The sequence below is a fragment of the Adiantum capillus-veneris genome, chromosome 10 (assembly GCF_014529385.1).
Source record: "Adiantum capillus-veneris isolate H3 chromosome 10, ASM1452938v2, whole genome shotgun sequence".
Lineage (NCBI taxonomy): Eukaryota > Viridiplantae > Streptophyta > Polypodiopsida > Polypodiales > Pteridaceae > Adiantum > Adiantum capillus-veneris.
Genome location: NC_140940.1, coordinates 80,680,171 through 80,706,977, shown reverse-complemented (window position 1 = coordinate 80,706,977; position 26,807 = coordinate 80,680,171). Strand labels below are relative to the sequence as shown.

The 26,807-nt window shown below is 45.3% G+C and overlaps 1 protein-coding gene across 3 annotated transcripts in view; it reads right to left on the bottom strand.

Annotated features, from left to right (window-relative positions):
* LOC147449137 (uncharacterized) overlaps positions 1 to 26,807 on the bottom strand; it is a 65,528-nt gene that overhangs the window by 5,049 nt on the left and 33,672 nt on the right. For all 3 annotated transcript variants that reach the window (XM_086521701.1, XM_086521704.1, XM_086521702.1), the window contains one exon: positions 25,186 to 25,243. In XM_086521701.1, the coding sequence (XP_086377827.1) occupies positions 25,186 to 25,243 (58 nt within the window). The remainder of the gene's footprint in view (positions 1 to 25,185; positions 25,244 to 26,807) is intronic.

The window sequence follows — 26,807 nt, the reverse complement described above, 5'->3', positions numbered from 1 at the left end:
GGAGTGGCTTATAAGTCTGGGGTCGGGACATGAAGATTCTTTATTGAAATCTCGAAGCGTCGGTTTGCTTTGTCTGCTCTTTTATAGGACCGGTATGCTTTCAGAAAAGCACACGCCTGCAACTCTGATACCACTGTCACGGGGATGGGCACCACGTGCCAACAGAAAAGAACAGATTGAACAACTTTAAGCACTTCAAATAACAATTGAACTGAAAGAGATGCACGACACGAGCCGGGGAGTGGTGGAGTTCCACCCCGAGAGAGCACTGGCCCCAACCCTTGGTGCCCTTTTCGGTATTTCTTTATGTTGCTTGAACTCAGTACAATGTTGGTACTCGCACTCTGCACCTTCATACGGAAGCGTGCCAAAGATTGAGCCCTCTGCACATATTTATAGGCCCTTGTCCTATGAAAACCAGCTACATGAAAAGTTTCAAACTCAAAAGCATCTTGCCCAAAAGCTGTCAGTGCAAAATAAGGAATCCATACACTGTCATGCCAGCACCTCTCAGCGCAAAACGTGGAAATCCGTACAGGTGCCACGTTAGCATAACCAGTGAAAAATGCAGGATTCCGCACAACTCTACCACGCCATCAGTCTTTACGCAAGAGAGTGTGCTGGTCCTCCTTTATTTAATCTCTCTAGCTCACTTGGGCCCATCGGACGGGGTCCCATAAGTTGGTGGGAACTTTTCTTTAAAAATAGGCCACTCGGTAAGACTTTGTAAGTTGGTAAAACTTCTTCTTAGGGTTTAGACCCCTCCACTGAGATCTGAAAGTCGGCTCCGTTCTTCAATGGCTTTTGACACGTCAACAGTTTGTGACCCAGAGAGAGAGAGAGAGAGAGAGAGAGAGATGGAATGTTATATTAATGTCTTCAAAAGGCCAAAATGACGTGGATGAATGCTCGTTGCTTGATGTGCTCGTCCACCCCTCATGTCACGAGGACGTGGCAGTTATTAACCATGTCACAGAGATGTGGCAACTGCTAACCTTGGTTGTTGGTTTCTTTCCAATGGGGTTTATTTTATTTGTTTTGAGACCCTCTTTTTGAAGTAGCAAACGGTCGGACATTGTATGGCCAATGTGAACGGTAGATTCACCCGCAGACGGGAAGTGGTCGGCACTGGAATTCGTATGGTAAGAGGATGTCTAGGCTCAGAGCAAGATCATATAGGTCCCCCCGTCGCACTTAGCAAGTTGGTGGATACTAGGAAGTGAACTCAATTAAGGCGTAAAGTCAAGGTGGGACTACCAACAAAAAGTATCCGACAGTTGGGCCACATTGCATTTTTGGATGCGGTCCCAATGAGGATAGATGGTCAGAAGACCAGTGGGAGCCCAACGGAAGCATCTCCTAAAATTTAGGGAACTGCTATTTTGGGCCGTGAAATGTGTTCGCGTCATTACCTCCGGTATGACTAGGGGAACACTTTATAACTCTGCCGCGAAGTCAACTGACGCGTCGGTTGGGATATTTTTAAGCGGCGAACCCGAAACGGGAAAATGCTTGAAAATGCGCCAAGTGTCACATTTTCGTGAACTTTCCTCTTGCAGAAAAATGGGCGCTGATTTTTATGCTGGGAGAGGCCTCATTTCAGCTTTTGTCACAGGTTAAGAGCTATGGAGTGCTTCCTTTCCCTCTCATGTACAGTGTGGTGCTAGGAGTGATGCCCTGCACACTACACACTGCTCTCTCTCTCCCCTACGTGCAGTTATGTGATGCCCCACAAGAGGGCTACTCATTTGACTGATGTACAGTTGTGTGGGTTCATGCTTTTGTGCTGAGGCAAGAGCCTCCTTGAGCAGGAACAGGGGTAGCTAACTGCTGCTCCAAAGCAGGCACTGGTGAGGGTCATAACCTCACCGTACAGGTGCAAAATCAGCGCCGTGTATGCGCTGTAATTTCACTGTTTTTCAGCCATACGGACGCCAGGACCATTGGGAATCGTGCCCCACTGGCAAAGGACAGTTAGGGGACTGTTTGGGGCTGAAAACAGGGCAAAAACCAGTAAATACAGCGTGCTGAATTTACTGTTTTTGGACAGGAATCAGAGGGTATACGACAGTGCAAGCGAGTTCCAGCAGGGGAATTGGTTTCGCGCAAGTTTTGGGGCTGTTATGCTGCCGAAATTTGGCCAAATCAAATGGTATCTAGGTGGATACACGTGAAGGATTCCCAGGACCTTACCTTGTAATTTACCCTCCTAAAGAATAAAGAAATACCTAAAGGGGCGCCAATTTTGGGGCCTACAGGTTGTCAGCGTCTGCTCGGGGCATTCTAGCTTCCGAGCTGTGCGTGTGATTAAGTGTTAATTCCCATTACAGGTTCTCATTGCAAAGTGCTCTGTGTGTGTGTATAAAGTAAAGAATTTCGGGTGAAAGCCAACGCCTACCGCCCTACGGGCCGGTTTCATGGTTCCATTGCCGGGATATCAATCACTTTTTCCTCAAAGAGTGAGCCTAGATTGTTCAGGGTAAAGACACACAGTGCAAGAACGCGGGGATTACACTATGGCCGACAAGGGGAAGGGAATTATGGAAGAGGGTTCCTCTCCAAAGGACAGGCATGAGATTCCTATGGTTTTTGAGATTGGCGAGAGCTCACGGCCACGTCAATCTATACCTCCTGTCAACGTGAATGTCCCTCCAGTAGTACAGGGCTTTATGACAGGGCAACTTGAGGATGATGCGTTTAAGACTCAGTTAGTTGCCGCGGTGAATGTCTTTTCGCAACTGGTGCAGAATCCGAGGTTTATGGAATTCTTGCAAGCGCCACCAGTGCAACAGCAAAATAGGCAACCTACACCGCGTACGGAGCTTGTTGAAGCTCAAGCCCAGGTACTTCATAAGGCGCAGGAGGAAAGGGAACACTCGCATGTTGCGGAGTCGGGGGCTCCAAAGCAGGTTCCTCCCGTGCTTGAACAGGTGGCTAGAACGCCTATTCCACAGGTTATGCCAGTTCAGCCCGCCACCTTTCAGAGCCAGCATGCTGTCTTGAATGGACAGGGAGCTGGATACCAGGCTATGCACTCAGTTTTTCCACCACCCACGGTACATCCTGGGTATTTCGGGGGTGGATAAGTGTTCCAAAGTATGGCTGGTTATGCGTCTGGAAGTCAGCCGTACATGCCAGGAACAGTGTTCGGGGGTATGCAAGGCATCATGCCGAACCCCATGTATGGTACTATCGGCATGCAGCAAGGTTTCCACGGCAACCAGGGCCAGTTTGGGGTGCCACAGGGTCATTTTGGCATGGCTGGTTTTTCTGGACAGCAGCCAGATATCGCACCTCTTACGCAAAATGTGAATGGCCAAGGCGTGCCGATCATGCCTAGTACAGTGCCCATGTTGCAGACCATTCCGTATGACAACTTGGGGGCACTAGAGAAGCCGAAGGCTTATAAAGAAGGTGGTGCAGCGGTAAAGTTCAGTACCTTCAGTGGTTTCGAGGACAAGACAAAGGCACTCACTTTCCTCCAGCAGTTTGATACAGCTTATGCGGGAGGGAATTTTACAGAGGCCTCGAAGGTTAGGAAAGCTGCCACTTTCTTAAAGGACAATGCGCTTACATGGTGGACGACATTGTTAATGCAAGGACAGGCACCCGCCACTTGGGTTTACTTCAAGCAAATGTTTGCATCTGCTTGGCTATCAAATGAATTTGAAGCCGATGTCTTGACAGATTGGCACCAGCTTACGGCAGCTTCGTGCAAGAGCTTGCTGGAGTACAATAGGAGGTTTTGTAAAGCATTACTCTCAGTGACCTCCTACAGATTTGTGCCACTGACAGAGCAGATAGAGAAGTATTGTTGTGGGTTGCCTAAAGGGCTTCGTGATTACTGTACAAAGAACAGAGTGGCTACCCTTACTCAGCTTATGGAAGTTGCGAACACTGGTCTTGCCCTGTTGAAAGGAGAGGACAGTGGATTTCCGAGCAGTGATAAAGGAGGGCAGCAAAAGAAAAATTCAGCAAAGAAGCCCTTTGTGAAAACGGGTCCTGATGCGTCACAGGGGTCAGAACAGGTCACCAAAGACAAGGATTCAGCTGGGACTTCTGGAGCACAGGCAAAGAAACAGAAAAGGAAGCCTTTTGTGCGCAAGTCGCTCGAGGAAAAGAAGGTCCTAATGGCTGAGAACAAATGCTTTATATGTGAGCAGCCTGGTCATATTTCTATCAATTGTCCACACTCAGAGTGTGTTACTCCCATCATTGGAAAACTGCGTCTGCATATTCAGTCGTATGTGGACACTGAAGAGTTTTACATCATGCCGCTGGAAGGTTGTGACGCCTTGTTGGGGATCCCGTGGATGTTCCGAGTGCATGGAGTCTTGGATGCCTACAACAAAAAGATCACTGTACAACATAGGGGCAAAACTCACATCTTGGATGTTAAGCTTAAAGGAGAGTCAGTCCCTATTGTATCTGCTTCTGCTATCACTTCTGTAATAAAGAATCATCTTTCTGTGTACTTGATTTTTGCACGTGATGTCTCAGATAGTGATCAGTCAAATTTATCTGTGTTAGATAAAGAAAGGTCAGCATTTTTGCAAAAGTTTAGTGACTGTTTTTCTGATTCATTACCGTCACAATTGCAGCCAGAGAGACCTGAGGACCATCGGATAGATTTGGTGCCAGGGTGTAGCCCACCAAATAGACCTCCCTACAGGGTTAGTGCGGCGCAGCAGAAAGAGATTATGGGCCAGGTTGAGGAGTTATTAGAGAAGGGGCTGATTCAGCCTAGTTCTTCACCCTTTTGCTCCCCAGTGCTCCTAGTGCAAAAGAAGGATGGCTCATGGCGCATGTGTATTGATTACCGTGTGTTGAATAAGAATACCATCAAGAATAGGTTTCCTATTCCTCGCATTGATGATATTCTCGATCGTTTAGAGGGTGCTGCAATTTTCAGCAGGATAGACCTTAAGAGTGGGTACCATCAGATTCGTATAAGCCCAGAGGATGTGCACAAGACTCCATTTAGAACGACATTTGGTCTTTATGAGTTTCTAGTGATGCCGTTTGGGCTAACAAATGCTCCTGCCACGTTCAACAGAATGATGGACCGGATTTTCCGCTCGCATCAACAGTTTGTTGGAACATTCTTCGATGACATGATTGTGTATTCGAAGAATGAAGAGGAGCATAGGCGTCACTTGACCATTGTGTTCGAAGAGCTGCGCAGTCACAGGTTACTTGTCAATCCTAAGAAAAGTGAATTCTTCCTCGAAGAGATCCACTTTCTGGGCCACATAGTCTCAAAGGATGGTGTTAGAATGGATCCCGCAAAGGTCGAAGCTATCAAGACATGGCCAGACTTGAAGACTGTGCACGATGTCAGAAGCTTCTTGGGATTGTGTTCCTACTATAGAAGGTTTATCAGAAATTTTGCAGAGATAGCATCGCCTCTTCACGCATTGCAAAAGAAAGAGGTCACTTTCAGATGGACCCAAAAAGAGATTTCAGCTTTTAGTCTCTTAAAGGAAAAGTTGACTTCAGATCCAGTTATTGTTTTGCCAGATCTCAGGAAGTCATTTGTGGTCCAGTGTGACGCGTGTGGCAGTAGCATCGGAGCAGTGCTAATGCAAGATGGACGGGTAGTAGCCTATGAAAGCCGAATTTTGCAAGGGCCAGAGAGGACTATGCAAGTCTATGAGAAAGAGCTCTTGGCCGTGATTCATGCGCTTTCTAGCTGGAAGCACTACCTCTTAGGTGCTGATTTTGTTGTCCAAACAGATCATCAGACCTTGCGATAATTCTTGACACAGTCAAAGTTATCCGAAAAGCATATGCGATGGGCAAACATTCTTTCCATGTTCCACTTCCAGATTATGCATGTGGAAGGCAAGAAGAATGTTGTGGCTGATGCGTTATCAAGAAAGCCACAAATTTCAGCTGTGTCAATTCCTTATCATCATGAGTTAGATGACATGAAGGAACAGTATACTGCTGATGAAGATTTTGCAAGGATCTTTGAACAGTTACAAGAGGGGCAACATCACGAGCACTACCTCCTCAGAGATGGTTTTATGATGATGCATGGCAGACTTTGTGTCACTATGCCACTGCGACATAAGGTCATGGAAGAGAGTCATGTCCCACCGTATGCAGGGCATCGTGGCATTGATGCAACAGTTATAGCGGTAGAGACGTTCTTCTATTGGCCTACCTTGAGGAGAGATGTGGATGCCTTTGTGCGAGCATGCATAGTTTGCCAAAAGGTCAAGTTTGACAGGCAAAAGGCACCAGGGTTGTTACAACCACTCCCGATTCCGGATAAGCCATGGGAAAGCATTGCTATGGACTTTATCTTTGATCTTCCAAGAACACCAACAGGGAATGATGGTATATGGACCATTATCTGCAGGTTCAGCAAGCAGGCCCATTTTATCCCTGTCAGGAAGAAGATAAAATCTGATCAGATGGAATGCTTGTTCATGTACAATGTGTTTAAGTACCATGGTATGCCACAATCGATTATCAGTGATCGTGATCCTCGCATGACCAGTTTGTTCTGGAGAGGATTGTTTGAGAACATGGGTACTACGCTCAAGTTCTCGTCTTCGTTTCATCCACAAACTGATGGACAGTCAGAAGAGGCCAATTCTACTGTCTTAGATCTGCTGAAATGCTATGTGTCAGATAATAAGGGCAAGTGGGAATAGTATTTGCCTATGCTTGAGTATGCGTACAATAATACGGTGCATTCGTCTACTGGCAAAGCACCTTTTGAAATTGTTGAAGGCGGCAAAAAGGTTCCTCCCATTTTGCACACAAAGGACAAGATCTTTGAGACAGATCGATATGTTGAGAACATGGATGAGATGTATAAGAAGATTAAGGTTGCCTTGGAGAAGACTCAGGCAAAACAGAAAAAGGCTGCTGATCGTCACCGTCGTGAATTGTTACTATCACCTGGTGATTGGGTTCTCTTAAGGTTCGAAAAGGCAAGGTTAAAGAAGATGAAGGGCAAGGAATGACTGTTTCCTAAGCTCAGCATGCGTTACTATGGGCCTTTTCAAGTGCTTGACAAGATCAGCGATGTGGCTTACAAGCTGAAATTGCCTGATGCATGGAAGATTCATAATGCGTTTCACGTGAGTCTTCTAAGACCCTTCGTGGGTGATGTGCCAGAAGATATGCCAGTTGAGGATCAGCCAGAAGTTGAGGAACTTGATGAGATCCTGGTACCTGAGCAAGTTTTGGCACATAAGGACAGGAAAGTTAAAGGACAAGTTGCAAGACGCTATTTGGTGAAGTTCAAGAACTATCCGCCTATGGATGCAAAGTGGATGGAAGAGCATGAACTGTCAGAGTCACCAAATGTATTGCAGCTTTACCTTGAAGCCTTTGGGTTACAGCCTACTTATGCCCCAACCCAACGTGTGCAAAGGAGGGGTAATGATAGAGCTAGTACATCAGATGTACATATGAATTCAGTGCCATAGATGAAAATGGCAAAAGTATGAAGGCCTCATTAAGTCATTTGTATCTATGTATGTTACGACCTTTCTTGCGGATACATGCGATGATAAAAGAGTGTTAATAGCACAAGATCATCACTGGCGTGTATTTATGGTATGCAATCGAGGACGTTTGCGATTTCAAGAGGGGGGTATGTCACGAGGACGTGGCAGTTATTAACCATGTCACAGAGATGTGGCAACTGCTAACCTTGGTTGTTGGTTTCTTTCCAATGGGGTTTATTTTATTTGTTTTGAGACCCTCTTTTTGAAGTAGCAAACGGTCGGACATTGTATGGCCAATGTGAACGGTAGATTCACCCGCAGACGGGAAGTGGTCGGCACTGGAATTCGTATGGTAAGAGGATGTCTAGGCTCAGAGCAAGATCATATAGGTCCCCCCGTCGCACTTAGCAAGTTGGTGGATACTAGGAAGTGAACTCAATTAAGACGTAAAGTCAAGGTGGGACTACCAACAAAAAGTATCCGACAGTTGGGCCACATTGCATTTTTGGATGCGGTCCCAATGAGGATAGATGGTCAGAAGACCAGTGGGAGCCCAACGGAAGCATCTCCTAAAATTTAGGGAACTGCTATTTTGGGCCGTGAAATGTGTTCGCGTCATTACCTCCGGTATGACTAGGGGAACACTTTATAACTCTGCCGCGAAGTCAACTGACGCGTCGGTTGGGATATTTTTAAGCGGCGAACCCGAAACGGGAAAATGCTTGAAAATGCTTGAAAATGCTTGAAAATGCACATGATTTTGTTGAATTTTTAAAAAATACTTCCACTTCGATCCAAGAAAAGTTGTCTTCATCAAAGTTGTAACTGACGAGCTGAAGATTCTGGCCATATTTTTTTTATAATTTTTGCATCTACGGTCTAGGAGATATGGCCAAAATGGTGGACGCCAGTTTTTTCAACTGTGGTGGAGACCACCCCCCTACCTTTACACACACACACCCTTCCTTTTCCACATTGAGACCTTCTTTAAAATCAGCCATTAGTCTTCTCACCCTCCTCTCCTTCCTCCTCTCTCTCAAGCTCAAAAACCCATCAAAGTTCCTCTTCTAATCACCTCTCAAGTCATGCTTAATCTTGTTGTAATTCATAAGTTCTCATTCAACCCCTTTCTATTATTACTAGATATGTATTGATTTTATGTAGATTCTTTACATTTTAAAATAAGGAAGCTCTTGGACTCAAGCTATGGAGGAAGGAGTGAAGACAACAGAAGTGATGATGGAGCTAATTGGTCAACAAATCACTTGGAAGGAGCTTCTTCATTGGTTGAATGTCCCTAATCAAGCTTCATTTGTACAAATTACACTTGTATCTTAACCTCACTCCTAATCACTCTCTTTCCTATATAAAGAGGCCTTCCCCTTTGTAATTTCAAGCCTCCCTCAGCCCATTGAGCCTTTGTATCACTCACCATGGGGCCGTAAGCTCATTCATTCACTCTATTCTTGCACATCCTAGAGTGCAAATTGTTTCATGCTAGTAACCTCTCCTCCTCTTACTTATGTTAATTAAGAGAAATGTTTTATATGCGTGTGAGAGTGCTTGATGTAATCTTGGCTAATCCTTGAGTGATTGTTTGGTAATCTATATGCTATTTGTGTTGGGAGTGTTTGAAGTCATCCATTCCTTGTACACACACCACGGTTAATGCTTCATTCATAGTGATCTCTCTCTCTCTCTCTCCTCTCTCTCTCTCTCTCTCTCTCTCTCTCTCTCTCTCTCTTTGTGTAGCGGTCCTAGTCCACGCTTCCAAGACTAGGTGGCGCCCTCATCTCATTTCCCTTGTGGCGCAATGGAGTTTGTTTTGGTGTAGAGGCCGCCATTCCAAATTTCCTTCGTCTTAAATTGGTGCCCCCACTGAGGAGTTCTCAAGCAGCGCTCTATCAATCCTATGAAGGAAGATCCATCAAATTCTCCGAGACTTCCACTATGGTCTCCCCAAGAAGCTCGAGAAAAGAAGCGTCTTTATCTACAAACGGCACGTATGCGGATAAAGAGAGTTAACTACACACACCCTTCTTTGCTTCAAGGAAAATCTTGTAGTCATCAAGTCCCTAGGTCAAAAAACTGTGTTGAGTGCTTTGTGGCTAGTGTGAAGACACTTCCTTTGAAGCCTCGACTTCAGGTGGTGAAAGCACTCTCAAACTCGGGTATTAACAAGTTTTTGGAGGGGGAGCTACACATCAATGGGGTGCGGTATTGGCAAGAGGCTACATATGGTGATGCACTCCAACTACTACTAGCAAGAAGGCTCAAGGTGGTTGAGAGGGTAGCCATCGAACCCTATGAACTCTACAAAGCTGAAGATGGTCACACCAAAGCTAGGCTAATCACTGGTGAGCAAATTCTTCGCATCTCTCAAATGGTGGGATCCAAGAGAGCCCAACTTCAATGAAGTGCTTCATGGAAGTTTGTAATTAATGCACCAATGAATAATCCCATTTTCTACAACTTTCAATCAGTTCAGAATATTAGGGTGAATGTGCGCATTGATAGAAAGATTTTTTTCCAACTAAGATTGGTCTTCTATTTTGGAGCTGAGAGGTTGAGAGAGATATTACTGTCCCCTGACCCTATAATATTTCCTATGTTGGAGTATAATGTATCTTTTGATGTTCACATCTTCATCTTGCTTTAAGCATACTCCATGAATCATAGGGATTTATATGGACCTTTCCAACCTCTTGCTAGACAAACTGTGCATATAATAGCTAGCACAAAGCTTAGGTTCCAAAACATCATAAGGGACTTACTAGGCCCTCGTCGTCTAGCTGAGATTAATGCATCTATCAATCCATTTATTCTACCCTTAATAAGATATGATTTGGGCCTAGACGTTTTCATCTTTGTGCTGTATTGAGAGGAAGGCAACCCACTTTTATGATGGCTTTCCCAAATTTTTTTGGGCGTAGTGGGGAAAATGCTGGGGATTTTTTGGATAACTTGGAGATGGCTTTCCTTGTCTCCGGAAGGGATGACGAAGCATTGAAATTGAGAGCTTTTCCTTTGGTGCTCAAAGAAGAAGCTAGGGTATGGTTCCAGGCTCTAGATCCAACCCAAAGAATTGATTGGGAGGGATTGAAGGTGGCTTTCCTACGAAGATTTCAACGAGCCAATTCGGCAGAAGAACTATGGCAACGGCTTCTGTCCCTTCATCAAGTTGACCCTCATGGTTATGCAACCTATGAGGAAGGTTTTCTGAAACTTTGGGGGCAATGGTCAGACTCACTAAACCCTGGTGAGCGAGCTCCCAATTGCCTCCAAAAGGATCGATTTATCTCAGGTTTGTACCCCTTGCTAAGGGAGAAGGTAAAGGGCAAATTTCCAAATGCTTTTGAAGATGCCTTAAGAATTGCTAGGGAAAAGAATAGAAAGATTCTCTATCAAGCCCAAGCTGGCCAGCTAGATTTGGGAGGCAATATCACAACTATGGAAGCTTCTCACATACCTCCAAATGTGCCTAATGCACCAGACCTCAATAGAGGTCAACAAGAAGATATGCTCCAACAAATAAACAATTTTACAAACCAGCTAGAGGGGTTGAGAGTAAATCTTGTGCAGGGTGCAAGAAGGCCTATTGAGGGAAATGGTGGGAATCGGCCACCAATGCGACGTCAAGCAAGGGAAATGTTGTGTTACAATTGTGGGGAAATTGGCCACGGCATGTATAATTGCCCTCATCCCAGAAGATATGACTACCCTGTCTGAGGTCCTCGACAACAAGTAAGTCCACCCCGTGCTAGAGCTCAAGCACAAGAGCAACCGCAACCTCAAATTTTGCAGCCACCTCGTGCTCAAGCTCAAGCCCCTGATAATCAACCAAATGTGAGCATCATAAGGATGGAGGAGGTCCTCAAGGGCAGAAGCAACCAGGAAGAAATAGCTAAAGGGAAGATGAAGATAGATGAAGTGGCTACAATGCCTATCAAACGTGTGCGTGTCCAAGATGAAGTAGGTAAAGAAACAAGCAAGGATGCAAGCAATGAAGCAAGTACATCTCGGGCAACTAAAGATGAAGCCAAGAAGAGAAAGACCCGTACTAGGTCTCAAATTGACATCTCTGATTTCCCTATGGGATCTCGGACACAACCTTATGACTTGACAGCTGATGTGAGTTCTCAAGGACCAAAGATTACTTGGCCACAACTACTTCATATCTCCCCAAAGCTTCGACGACAATGGTCAAAAATGGTGAGCACGAGGGCAAAGCGAAGTAAGCTAGTAAGTGTAATCAAAGCATATGGTCTCAAGGATATAGTGCCTTTGGTGGAGGCTCAAATCAAGGGACTGTGTGATGGCTACTCTGGCTACTTAAAAATACGCATTGCAGAGGAGGACCAGAAAAAGACTACTTTCATCACACCATGGGGATGTTTTGCATTTCGAGTCATGCCTTTTGGTCTCACCAACGCTCCAACCACCTTTCAACGATTCATGAACATGGTCTTCCAACCTTACTTTGGTAAGTCCATAAGGGTTTTCATAGATGACTTTTGTATTTACAGCTCCAAAAGTATGCATCTCGGCAAGATTGATGAAGGATTTACTCGTTTAGCTAAGCTGGGTGGACAACTAAACAAGGACAAATGTCACATTGGGGAAAGCAAGGTTACACTATTAGGGCATGTAGTGTCCATTGATGGAATCGAGGTAGACCCTGAAAAGATAGAAACATTGCTAAATCTACCTTCCCCAACTTCCATCAAACAATTAATCTCCTTCTTGCAAAAGCTAAGATATTTGAGTAGATTCATACACTTACTCTCCCAAGTGATATTTCCTCTACAACAACTGACTCGTCAAGAGACGTTGGTTTGGAGTGAAGAAAGTGAAGGGCATTTTAGAGAGATTAAAAAAATGTTAGGGTCACTCCCTGTAATCCTCCAACCTTGTTGGGAAGAAACATTCTTTGTAAACCCTAGTGTGGGAGAAGAAGCCATTGGTGCTGCCCTCCTACAAAAAGATCCAAAAACCTCCTTTATGAGGCCTGTGTATTTTGCTAGCCGTCTCATGGAAAACACAGAGAAGGCCTACACCCTAATGGAACAGCTAGTGTTAGCTCTCATGTTTGCGGTAACCAAATTTCGGCCATACTTGCTGCCGAAGAGGTTTGTAATTATCACTGTGGAGGATATGTTTCCCTATGCACTACAACATATGGAAATCTCTGACAAAATAGCAAAGTGGGTGGTGCGACTTCAAGAGTTTGATTATACAATACAGGTTGAAAGAACAACTCGAGCATGCTTAGCCGACATTTTAACAAACAAGTGCTATGAAAAAGTTTGCCATTTGAAGAGAAAGGAACTTCCACCACCTCCAGCTCTAGAGGCTTTGGTCAATGCTTATAGCCTCTACTTTGATGGAGCATACAAGAGAACCAAGGATAAGGCAGCTGCAGGCATCGTGGTCTTATCCCCATTGGGAGAGAGGATCCATGGTGAAGGAATCACTCTAGAAGATGTCCACTCCAACAATGAAGCAGAATATCATGCTCTAATTCATGGCCTTTGTTGGTGCCTCGATAATTCAATTAAGAGATTTAAACGCTTTTGGTGACTCCGTGCTTTTGGTAAGGCAAATGCAAGGTACATGGGCTTGCAAAAATGCCCGTCTCTCTACTAAAATGAGAGAAGCAAAAGCTCTTATGAGGAGATTTAGGGAGGCACAAGTACATCATGTACCAAGAGACCAGAACAAGGATGCAGACCACCTAGCATCATCAAAGTTAAATGAGTCAATAGTGGGAGCAGTGGCCATCAAACTTCCACTTCAGCAAGGCAAGGAGGACTTGGAAGATATTATGTACATTCTGGAGCAAGGAGAGGCTCCTAAACACTTGAATGCAGGGGAAAGGAGATGGTTAGCTAGGAAGGCTACCAGGTATCGCATAGTAAATGATGACTTGTATTGTCTTGGTAAGGATAGTGTGCTTAGGAGAGTTCCTTTGAAGAATGAAATTGAAGAGATTTTAAAAGCTTGTCACGATGATATGTGCGGAGGACACTTTGCACACGACGTCACTAGTAGAAAGGTTTTACAAGCTGGGTTTACTTGGCCAAGTCTTCATCGTGATGTCAAATATTGGTGTCAAACATGTGATGAATGTCAGAAAGCAGGACCACGACGGCTCATAGCTGAACCTCAGAACCCAATAAAGGTATATGGGCCCTTTGAGAAGTGGGGAATTGATGCCATAGGGCCTCTACCACGCACTCAGTCAAGTAAAGAGTACATCATCATGGGAGTAGACTACATGACTAGATGGGCTGAGGCTATGCCGACCAATAGAATTACTGCTAAGGATGTGAGTCAGTTCATCTTTGACCACATCTGTTGCCGGTTTGGCACCCCCCTTGAAATACTATCTGATAGAGGACCAGGGTTTAGAGCAGACTTGGTAGGAGAACTCATGAAGAAGCTAAATATTCAGCATCAACACTCTACTCCTTACTACCCTCAGTGCAATGATTTGGTGGAAAAGGTAAATGGAATCATTTGCAAAATTCTCACCAAACAGGTACATGCCAGGCGCCAAGATTGGGACAAACACCTGAATGGAGCTCTATGGGCCTATAGAACCTCCTTCAAAACCACATTAGGGTACACACCCTTTCATTTGGTTTATGGAAAGGAGGCACTTTTGCCCATTGAAGTGAAGTTAACAAGTCTTCGAATATTGGGTAGCCAGGTAGGCTCTCAAAAGGAGAAAGTACATCAAAGGATCATGGATCTAGAGAGGCTGCAATTGGATCGTGAAGAAGCCATCAACCACTATTCTCAAGAAGCAGAGAAGCGCAGAGAAAAGTTCAACAAAAAGCTAGCATCCAAAGACATCAAAAAGGGATCTCTGGTGCTTCGATATGACAATCGCTTCGACACTCGTAAGGATGGAAAGTTTCTTTTCCGATGGGAAGGCCCGTTCTTGGTCACCAAAAAGTTCAAAAATGGCTCTTACAGACTTCAAGACATTGATGGTAAAGTGCACAAGACCAGGACAAATGGATGGCGTCTAAAGCCTTATCACATCAGGATAAGGTTAGCTCAAGATCAAAGAAAGTAGGCTAGAGGCATAAATACCCCTAGCCAGGTTTGGGGGGGCTATGATCCGAGCCTATCACAAATTTTTGTTTATCATATTTTGTTGGTTTTCCTTGCTTCTAGAGGTTTACAATAAAAGAAAGAGTGAGAACAACCTCTTGGAAAAATTTTAAAAAAATGATTTTTTCTTGACTAGTTCACCGGAGGTGAAAGGTAGAGGGAGAACCTAGTGGTAAAGGGAAGGGAAAATATGTAAATGTGAAAAGAAAAGATATGATGTGGTTGTGGAGCCATGCACCCATGATTCAAGGGTCATGAGTGGCTCATATCATCATGGCTTTGGAGCCATATGATGATTCAAACAAATGGGACCCAAGTGGAAGACTTGGTAAAGGAAGAAACCAGGCACATGATTTTGTTGAATTTTTAAAAAATACTTCCACTCCGATCCAAGAAAAGTTGTCTTCATCAAAGTTGTAACTGACGAGCTGAAGATTCTGGCCATATTTTTTTTATAATTTTTGCATCTACGGTCTAGGAGATATGGCCAAAATGGTGGACGCCAGTTTTTTCAACTGTGGTGGAGACCACCCCCCTACCTTTACACACACACACCCTTCCTTTTCCACATTGAGACCTTCTTTAAAATCAGCCATTAGTCTTCTCACCCTCCTCTCCTTCCTCCTCTCTCTCAAGCTCAAAAACCCATCAAAGTTCCTCTTCTAATCACCTCTCAAGTCATGCTTAATCTTGTTGTAATTCATAAGTTCTCATTCAACCCCTTTCTATTATTACTAGATATGTATTGATTTTATGTAGATTCTTTACATTTTAAAATAAGGAAGCTCTTGGACTCAAGCTATGGAGGAAGGAGTGAAGACAACACAAGTGATGATGGAGCTAATTGGTCAACAAATCACTTGGAAGGAGCTTCTTCATTGGTTGAATGTCCCTAATCAAGCTTCATTTGTACAAATTACACTTGTATCTTAACCTCACTCCTAATCACTCTCTTTCCTATATAAAGAGGCCTTCCCCTTTGTAATTTCAAGCCTCCCTCAGCCCATTGAGCCTTTGTATCACTCACCATGGGGCCGTAAGCTCATTCATTCACTCTATTCTTGCACATCCTAGAGTGCAAATTGTTTCATGCTAGTAACCTCTCCTCCTCTTACTTATGTTAATTAAGAGAAATGTTTTATATGCGTGTGAGAGTGCTTGATGTAATCTTGGCTAATCCTTGAGTGATTGTTTGGTAATCTATATGCTATTTGTGTTGGGAGTGTTTGAAGTCATCCATTCCTTGTACACACACCACGGTTAATGCTTCATTCATAGTGATCTCTCTCTCTCTCTCTCTCTCTCTCTCTCTCTCTCTCTCTCTCTCTCTCTCTCTCTCTCTCTTTGTGTAGCGGTCCTAGTCCACGCTTCCAAGACTAAGTGGTGCCCTCATCTCATTTCCCTTGTGGCGCAATGGAGTTTGTTTTGGTGTAGAGGCCGCCATTCCAAATTTCCTTCGTCAGCGCCAAGTGTCACATTTTCGTGAACTTTCCTCTTGCAGAAAAATGGGCGCTGATTTTTATGCTGGGAGAGGCCTCATTTCAGCTTTTGTCACAGGTTAAGAGCTATGGAGTGCTTCCTTTCCCTCTCATGTACAGTGTGGTGCTAGGAGTGATGCCCTGCACACTACACACTGCTCTCTCTCTCCCCTACGTGCAGTTATGTGATGCCCCACAAGAGGGCTACTCATTTGACTGATGTACAGTTGTGTGGGTTCATGCTTTTGTGCTGAGGCAAGAGCCTCCTTGAGCAGGAACAGGGGTAGCTAACTGCTGCTCCAAAGCAGGCACTGGTGAGGGTCATAACCTCACCGTACAGGTGCAAAATCAGCGCCGTGTATGCGCTGTAATTTCACTGTTTTTCAGCCATACGGACGCCAGGACCATTGGGAATCGTGCCCCACTGGCAAAGGACAGTTAGGGGACTGTTTGGGGCTGAAAACAGGGCAAAAACCAGTAAATACAGCGTGCTGAATTTACTGTTTTTGGACAGGAATCAGAGGGTATACGACAGTGCAAGCGAGTTCCAGCAGGGGAATTGGTTTCGCGCAAGTTTTGGGGCTGTTATGCTGCCGAAATTTGGCCAAATCAAATGGTATCTAGGTGGATACACGTGAAGGATTCCCAAGACCTTACCTTGTAATTTACCCTCCTAAAGAATAAAGAAATACCGAAAGGGGCGCCAATTTTGGGGCTTACAGGTTGTTGGCGTCTGCTCGGAGCATTCTAGCTTTCGAGCTGTGCGTGTGATTAAGTGTTAATTCCCATTACAGGTTCTCATTGCAAAGTGCTCTGTGTGTGTATATAAAGTAAAGAATTTCGGGTGAAAGCCAACGCCTACCGCCCTACGGGCCGGTTTCACCTCACCTCCTCGCGCTGCCCTCCCCACAACCCTCGCGTTGCCCTGCCCTTCCGACTCCGACTCCCACACTGATCCCCCCATCCCTCCAGCTACAGACCGCCATCCCCGTCGCCCGCTGTCTCTCAGCCCCCCTGCCCGCCCACCCCCTTTGCGCACCATTCATTGCCCCCCCTCCCCCTCCCCGTCTAGGCCTCACTCTGTTTAGCCTCGATAGTGGTGTTTCTTGAACATTACTCGCCAGAGATTCTCAGAGGGTTGTCTTCACTCAGCTCCTTTCCATCATAGCAGCTGACACAGATGGAGGCTCATGCTCCCTCCCAGAGGGACTCTCAAGAAGCCCCCTCGCTTGACCCTGCAAAGCCCACCATCCGACTTGCTCTTTCGCCAACAGAGCAAGCGAGCCTCGGAGCAGAGGTAGAGCGCCTCCAGGCGACCTCCGTCATTTGCAAGATCATCCGCACCCGGCCTAGCAAAGGAAAGGTGTGTGATCTCCTCCATGCCCATCTTTTAGCAGAGGTGGATAAGATCCTCGATGTTCAGCTTCTCCGACCTGGCTACTACCAGATGGAGTTTGAGACCCCCAAGATGACGTCCAAGCCTCAAGGTCATTGCAATGTCCTCTCGCCATCCGAGCAGTTCGAGCTCATTTTCGACAGTGGCGCCATGGTTTCGACCCAGCTACCGATGTTCTTGTCGAGGAGGCAAACCCTCCCATCTCAATCGGCTTCCACGGCCTGAGGAGAGAATACCTTCTGCTCTTGTCTAAGATTGGCACAGAGATTGGGACTATCTTGGAGACACCTCATACTACAGCCTCTGTAGTTGCCAAGGTAGCTGGCATACCCACAGTACGGGCTCTGGTCCCAAACACCCACATTGTCACAAATTGCTGACGTGTCAAGCCACTGAAGAACGGAGCCAACCTTTAGATTCCGGCCAAGGGGCCAAAACCCTAAGAAGCAACAGCAGCAGAAGAAGAAGAAGTTTTACAGACTTACAAAGTCTTGACGAGTGGCCTATTTTTAAAGAAGAGTTCCCACCAACTTACGGGACCCCGTCCGATGGGGCCCAAGTGACATAAAGGCATTAAAAATAAAGCAGAACACACTCAGAAGACTTTGCACAGCAAAATATGATGACCTGACACCTGTACGGACGTTCCATAATTCACGACCGATTTTTAAGAAAATCCCGAGATTTTAGGAAAGTGTTTTTTTGCGATCAGCTTTTCATATTTGATGCTTTTAGGCTTTGAGCCTTTAAATATGAGCCTTGGGCCCTCTCTGGCACACTTCAGCATTGCTCCCTGACTGTTGTACTTTGCGAATCAACAATAATAAAGAAATACCGAAAGGAGGGCTAGCATTTGGGGCCAGTGCTCTCTTGGGGTGGAACTTCACCACTCCTCGTCTCGTGTCGTGCATCTTTTTCAGTTCAATTGTTATTTGAAGTGCTTAAAGTTGTTCAGTCTATTCTTTTGTATCGACACGTGGTGCCCGTTTTGTGACAGTGGTATCAGAGTATCAGGCATGTGCTTTCTGAAAGCATATCGGTCCTACAAAAGAGCAGACAGAGCAAACCAAAGACTACTGGAATTTTATTTCAAGTATCTTCAGGTCTCGGCCCCGAACGTATTAGGCACTCCCACGCTTACTTCATCACGCATTGGGCGCGCTCCCGTCTTCATCCCTCATGTCTTATAGGGCATAAGACAAAAAGATCACTTGCAAGAGAAGGATCCAAGATTTGTTTCGAGTCACTATTTTCTCAAAAGCAACCATGCAGATGTTGATGTCTATAGCTACCAAGCCGCACGCTCCAAGGACTTGGCAAGCTTTCAAGAATTTTTTTGCCCGAAGTTATATGGTTTCTGACATCTTCCTTCGGAGTGCAACTTCTGGCAAAGGGGGTATCCGAAATGCTTGCCATGGAAACCCTAGCAGATTATAGCTTGAAATTTCTAGACATCTCTCAACAGGTTGATAACATCGGAGGTCCGATGTGACTGCTATGTCTTGGGACTACCATCACCGCCACAACAACACTGTCTGTCCAAGAGCTTATGGACCATAGTGCGGTCAGCTACAACCTTGTGGAAGGAACCTAACCCTAATTTTTCTGGTGCATGTTTCGGGATGGAAAGTCAATCGAATTTTCGAGCTCGACTGATGTCGAGATTGCTTTTTAAGTTTAAGTTTTGTTTGAGAACTTGTTTGGTGATCCTGTTGTTGGGTTCAAGCCTTTTTACGGTACTCGTGGAAACGCCTCTTATAGGCATGCAGCAGAGACTCAGTTAGAGTAAAGTTTGCATGGCCTTTTTGGCTTAATATATACATTGTAAGCATCAATCAATATAGCGTATCACTTTTTCTATTGTGTGTCGAGTCTCTTCTCTCTCTCTCTCTCTCTCTCTCTCTCTCTCTCTCTCTCTCTCTCTCTCTCTCTCTCTCTCTCTCTCTCTCTCTCTCTCTCTCTCTCTCTCTCTCAACCTTCTCGTTCTCTGCAACTCGCATAGCTTCTCGCCATGGCCCTCAGGCGGCATCCCCCATAGACTCGTGCCCCAACATATGGTATCAGAGCTCCCAGGCGAGTGGGCATCTCTCAAGACGCTATGGGCCGCCAAGGGAAGCTGCAGGCCAACCGGCCGCCAAGGAAAGCTGCAGGTAATTTTGCAGCTGAGCATATCAACAAGAGGCCAAGTCCTTTTGTAGCGAGCAGGGAAACTAGCAGGACATTGGACGAAGGCAAAGAAGTACAGCAAGCCGGCAGAAGGTCACGCCACTGATTTTATGGCACTTGCCATAAACGGGTTTTTTTTCGCAATCAAGATGTTGCAGCTTGTCCACGCATCTCGGTTTTCTTCTGTAATGATCGTCGGCGCTGCTATCTGCTTCAGAAATCGCCATTTTTTTATTTTTATTATTTCACGCTTGTTTACAATGGCCTCCCATTGAAGCATGGATTCCCACCCTCGGGTAATCTCGGCTGCAGCATGGTTGCGTGCAAAAATCTATTGTGTTCAAGGATATGCTCGTGTTCATGTGGTGTATCCGAGTGGCAAGATGGCGTGTGATGTGGAGATGAAGAAAGGTGACATGATGATGGTGCCCAAGAATTATCCTGTCATGATGCAAGCAGGAGATGAGGGATTCGATGCTGCTCTTGTCATGAATAGTCACATGCCAATATCGATACACCTGACAGGGAAGGATTCGGTGTTCAATATGATGAAGCAAGAGGTGAGAATGGGAACGTTCAAGATAAGTAAGGAACTAGACAAGCGTATACATGAGGAAAGCAGTTCTCGACACACGCTCTCCTGCCAACTCGGCCTTCCCAGCCCGCTACAACCCATCAGCTTCTTCGCCATCGCTGTGTTTGTCTGCAACAGAAAATCGTCAACGGGATTTTTATTTCCACTTCTCCAGAACCTGCTCAAGCAACAATATGCTGAGTTCAAAATTAGTTTTACCTATTGAGTCTCCTAAGTCTACCAGGATTTTGTTTATATCATCATCTATATTTTGTCAAAGCTTTGTTTTATTTTGTCAATTGTCATCATGTCGAAATTTGTACAGGTTATAGACACTGCCACACAGATCAGTGGTAAGACCTCCCAATTTTTGTCAGTTCTCAGCCTATGTTTACCGCTTCTCATGAGGTTACTGGGTACACCTGAAACCCAAGGTTTGGCAGTGAACCAAAAACTCCATCTATTGGTAGCTAAATTTTTGACCTACACCCTATCTGTTCAAGGGGGGGTTACTGACATAGCACCAGGTTATGGATATACCAAAAATCCTTGGTTGTGAGAAAACCTAAAACTCACGGTTGACGAGTACACCAAAAACTCAAAGTATCATGAGTTGCTTGTCCAGTTCAGGCTTGAGGGGGGGATTGTTGGGTTCAAGCCTTTTTACGGTACCCGTGGGAAACGCCTCTTATAGGCATGCAGTAGAGACTCGGTTAGAGTAAAGTTTGCATGGCCTTTTTGGCTTAATATATACATTGTAAGCATCAATCAATATAGCGTATCACTTTTTCTACTGTGTGTCGAGTCTCTTCTCTCTCTCTCTCTCTCTCAACCTTCTCGTTCTCTGCAGCTCGCACAGCTTCTCGCCATGGCCCTCAGGCGGCATCCCCCATAGACTCGTGCCCCAACACCTGTTTGGAATTTGTTTGAAATGGATGGTATCTGTTTTGAACTTGTCTTGGTGCCGATTTGAATTGTTCAACTCTGGGTTTAATACTCGTTTCAATGATTGGTGATTTTACTCCCGGGTGGAGTAGTGAGAAATGATGTTTGAGAATGCTTGTTCATACTCATGGACCGGACCCTTGTGGTTATTTGCGGAGGGAAGTATTGAATGATGGAAAAGTGTAGTTTTTACTCATGGCCCGGACCCTTGTGGTTATCTACGGGGGGAGTATTGTTGTTGTTACTCATGGCCCAGACCCTTGTGATTATTTACGGGGGGAGTATTAAGAAGTCTGAGGAGTGGTTACTCTCAGCACCTCCAAACGACGCAGGCGGCGGTCTGGGGAGCGTTTGGTTGTAAAAGACCTCTATATCACATGGCTCGGACCTTTTTAGGTTATTTGCGAGAGGAGTGATGAGGGAGTCGTTGAACAGCTCATGGCTAGGACCTGGATGGTTATTTGCGGGGGGAGTGTTCATCGGCGGCTTTATGTTTCTATAGCTTGTAACATGCATATGTGAGCATTTGTGTTGCATTGTGATGTGCCAACCACTGAATATTCCTAATTGAATGAGATTGCCTAGGTAAGTAATTTTAATGCATCAAGACACCCGTGGAAGATCAGTGCGGTCTAGATGTCATGACTAATTTTACTACGCCGAAATATCAAGAGTTTCGATCTCGACGAAAGGTGAAGCCAACTCCTTAACAAAAGAGCCGAAAGGAGAAGTCAACTCCTTAACAAAAAAAAAAAGCAAACTAATTGTCCCTCGGAATGACCCTCGGAAATTTTTTAGCGAACTTGAGTTGTTTGCAAATATGTTGTACCCGTGGACGATTACTTTCTTTCAAGAAGGGGGGATGTCACAAACTGCTGACGTGTCAAGCCACTGAAGAATGGAGCCAACCTTCAGATCCCGGCCAAGGGGCCAAAACACTAAGAAGCAGCTGCAGAAGAAGAAAAAGAAGTTTTACAGACTTACAAAGTCTTGACGAGTGGCCTATTTTTAAACAAGAGTTCCCACCAACTTACGAGACCCGTCCGATGGGGCCCAAGTGACAAAGGCTTTAAAAATAAAGCAGAACACACTCTGAAGACTTTGCACGGCAAAATATGATAACGAGACACCTGTACGGTCGTTCCATAATTCACGATGGCTTTTTAGAAAAATCCCGAAATTTTAGAAAAGTGTTTTTTTGCGGTCAGCTTTTCACATTTGATGCTTTTAGGCTTTGGGCCTTTAAATATGAGCCTTGGGGGCCCTCTCTAGCACACTTCAGCGTGAAGATTGCAGAGGAGGTGCTCCCCGACTATTGTACTTTGCGAATCAGCAATAATAAAGAAATACTGAAAGGAGCGCCAGCATTTGGGGCCAGTGCTCGCTTGGGGTGGAACTTCGCCACTTCTCATCTCATGTCGTGCATCTTTTTCAGTTCAGCTGTTATTTGAAGTGCTTAAAGTTGTTCAGTCTGTTCTTTTCTATTGGCATGTGGTGCCCGTTTTGTGACACACCCTCGCCAAGGTCATTCTACTACCTCGGGTGAGTGGTGGTTAGCTCCGCCAGAGTGTGGAGTACTCGGGCATCTCAAATCAGTGCTTCATTTACCGACAAATCACCGAAACCAAGAAACGCGTTTCAGCAAACCTAAAACACGAAACGAGTGTAACGGCCGAAACATTTAACCTGCAGACTGAAATGCCCGGAGTGAAACGCCTTTTTAAAAAAAATCCCTTCAAGAATTTGGGCATTAAATAGTTATTTATTTATTATGTATATGCTATTTCAAGGTTAACATAGCATGTGTCTCTACTCACTGCATTGTGAACACCTATTTTGTTTATACATAACACTATGTATACACAAAATTGGCGTTTCGATCAATGAGGCCTTAGCCTAGGGTGAAATGTTTCAAGGTGAAACGCCACGTTTCAGGGTGAAACGTTTCAGGTCTGAAACATTTAGCGGTTACGCTACGACAGATGGGCCATCTTGCAAAGGCTTGTCCACAGAGGAGGACCCAATCTTCACCTCAGACTCAACCCCAGCCTCCTAAGGCTGCCAGCATCAACAGACAAAGACACAAGGTACTCAGGCAGATTCACCCTCCGAGCATGGGGCCCAAGCAGAGGAGAGCTGGCAACTTTTGCGTGGTCGATATGAAACATTTTGGTCAGCTGCATTTAGACCTGGTGGTATCCAGGGAGGGGTATGTATGACTATTGCGGACTCATGGCAGCAGGCCATTGTGGACAGAGGTATTATTGTGTCTGGCAAGGCTCAATGCATTACTATGCAGGTTCACGGTTGCCTCATGGGCTTCCTGACCATCTATGCGCCCAATGTGGCGAGTGTACGTGCAGAGTTTTGGTCTCACATTGTAGAGTCTCTGTCGCACGCAGAGCAATGGTGCATTGGGGGTGACTTCAACATGCTAGAGGACCCCTCTGACAGGATTGGAGGTAGCCATGCTACTGTGCATGGGGCTGAGTTGGCAGCTTGGAAGAGGCTATGTATGACCTTGAGGGTTTCGGATGTTTGGCAACATTCTGGCTTTGTGAGGCCCCCAGACAGCTTGGCCTTCTCTCGCTCACACCGCAAAGCAGGAGGAGTGAATCTATCTCGGATAGATCGCTTCTACGCTAGTGACCACATCTGTGACATAGGTAGATCTGTTTGCATTTTGTCCGAGACATCTTTTTCGGACCATGCCCCAGTGATCCTCACTGTGACAGACAGACATAGGAGGGGGAGCACGATGCTACGCATCCCTGAGAGGATCTTCTTGGACTCAGAGCTCATAGAGCGAGTGGTGGCTCTTTGGACAGAGGGCATGGACACGCAGGATTCCCCTGCTAGCAGAGTGGCCATCTGGATTTGCTTAGTCGCTTCTTCCTCCAGGAGTCTACGGCTCGCCTGGCTGCAACGAGGGGGGAGGAGAAGCGTCTCCAACGGGGCGTTGCCTCCTTGCAGAGGATGCAATAGCAACACCCAGACAGTCCCTGGTTGGAGGAGCAGTTGCAGCAGGCTCGTCAGGAGTTGGCCAACATAGAGGAGCCGCCCCATGAGTTTGCTTTCCATCGATAGGCGTCTCAGTGGACCCAACTGGCTGACAGAGTGATTGGGGCATTCTTTGAGACAGTGGAATCCCATCATGCGCACACCAATGTCAGCCATTTGAGGAGACCCAACGGGTCAGTTGCTATAGAGCCAGAGGATATGCGTGCAGTTGCTACTGACTTTTACCGTTACCTGCTGTCAGCAGAGCCTCAGTCAGAGCATCGGGATGTATGCAGAGAGCAAGTTTGGGCACATATGCCTTGTCTTGTGACTGAGGAGATGTGCCAGAGGCTTGAGCTGCCTCTACAGCTAGAGGAGCTCCATGAGGCCCTCAGAGAACTTCTCCGAGGTAGTTGTCTTGGTGAGGATGGTTTGACTCCCAGTTTTTTCTGGGAACACTGGGACTTGCTTGGCTCAGATCTTTGCAACGTTTTTCAGTTCATCTTGAACACAGGAGAGATGCCCGACAACATCAGTGAGGGCTTGATCTACCTCATTACCAAGGAGGGAGGCTCCTTTTACGAGATTCGCCAATGGCGGCCCACTCCCTCGTTCCTCTCTTTTTATTGCAATCCTCCCTATTTAGCAATTCACATTCCCATTACCGTTCTTGTTCCCAAGTATCTATGCCTCCACAATACGACCATTGCCACAATAGCAAAAATATTTTCAACTCCAGTGTGAAAGACCAATGACAATTAATGCTGAAGGGCAACCATGTACCACAGTCCCACATGTTCATAAAGCGATAATCTATGATTTTAATAGACGAAAAATATTTGACCTATCCTTCCAAAGCAAGACATGTATAATCGTCAGATGAGTTCATACACCATCCTTTCAAACCACGCAATAGTCGGTGAAGACATCAGATGTTACCCAAGTACATACTACAAATATACCATGAAAAACAAAATGGATCTAGCCTTAAGCCAACCATAGACAAACCAACCAATACTGAGAGTTAACACTAACCGATTTTATAATGAAGACATTGAAGACCCAATGAAGAAACCTCAACATTAATTGCTTCCTGAAAATGAATCATAGAAAGAATCCCCAAATCAAGCTTGATTATAAGACAAACCATTCCAATTCATTGTAAGTCAAGAAAGCCTCAAACATTTCCAAAGAAGACACAAAGCCCATGCATGTCAACCACCTTTAACTCTGACAACCTTTTAGAACTAGGACAGAAATATGCGTCCAAAGGCTAGAACACAGAACACATCGACTAAAAGGGTGGCCAGCCCACATACAACCTCTAATTCTTAATCCGTACAATCCCCTAACCCTAGGCAAAAAGTACCACACCCAAGATACGACAAACAAAATTTAACAGTCCCTCCCACATCCTGGTTCACAAACAAGACCATAGACCAAGGTGACAAGATGTAAGAGGAATTAGCAATCCAACGAACCAATAAATTTAGTCAATCTCCAATTATTCCAACAAACAAGCCACTGCCAAAGAAGCTGGAAGGATCCAAAATAGAATATCTTGTGCCACCAATGGTCAGTTAATAGAACCCATCACTGCTATCAACCTCTGCAAGGTGCTAGAAGCCTATGAGAGCCATATAGGTTACACATATAAAGTACTCTCTCTCTCTCTCTCTCTCTCTCTCTCTCTCTCTCTCTCTCTCTCTCTCTATATATATATATATATATATATATATATATATATATATATATATATATATATATATAGGTTTCATAGTCTCCAAATCTCTCTTGTCACGGGACAGGCACCACATGCCAATAGAAAAGAACACACTGATTAGCACTTCAATAACAACTGAATTGAAAGAGAGAGAGCACATGCGACACAAAGTGGCAAAATTCCATCCCAAAGAGTACTGGCCCCAAACCTTGGCGCCCCTTTCGATATTTCTTTATAGTACTTGAACTCGGTACAATGTCGGTACTCACGCTTTACACCTTCACCCATAAGATTGCCAGAGAATGAGCCCTCTGCACATATTTAAAGGCTCTTGGCCTATGAAAAGCAGTTTACATGAAAAGCCTTCAAACTCAAAAGCAATTGGCCCAAAAGCAGATGCCCAAGAGCTGCCATCGCAAAAGGAGAAATCCGTACGACTCTACCACGTCAACAATCAACAAAAAATGTGGAAATCCATACAGCTCTACCACATCAGCATGTCAACGTAAAATCCGACAATCCGTAGAGGCCGTCAACACGAATTCCAGAAATCCGTACAACTGCCACGTCATCTTCACCGCGCGCGTGTGTGTGGGCTTGCTTTATTTTAATGCATTTATGTCACTTGGGCCCCATCGGGCGGGGTCCCATAAGTTGGTGGAACTTCTTTCGCTTCTGCTTCTTTACTTAGGGTTTAGGCCCCTCGGTTTGGATCTGAAGGTTGACTCCGTTCTTCAGTGACTTGTCACTTGACACGTCAACAGTTTGTGACATCCGGCCTTCTTGAAAGAAAGTAATGTCCGCAATTATAGCATCCCTGCAAAACAACTTAAGTTGCCTCAAAATTTTCCCAAAGGGTCATTTGGAGGGACATTCCAAGGACAATCAGTTTTCTCATCCAAATTGGAGCTCTTGATTTCGAGGCCATTGGCTC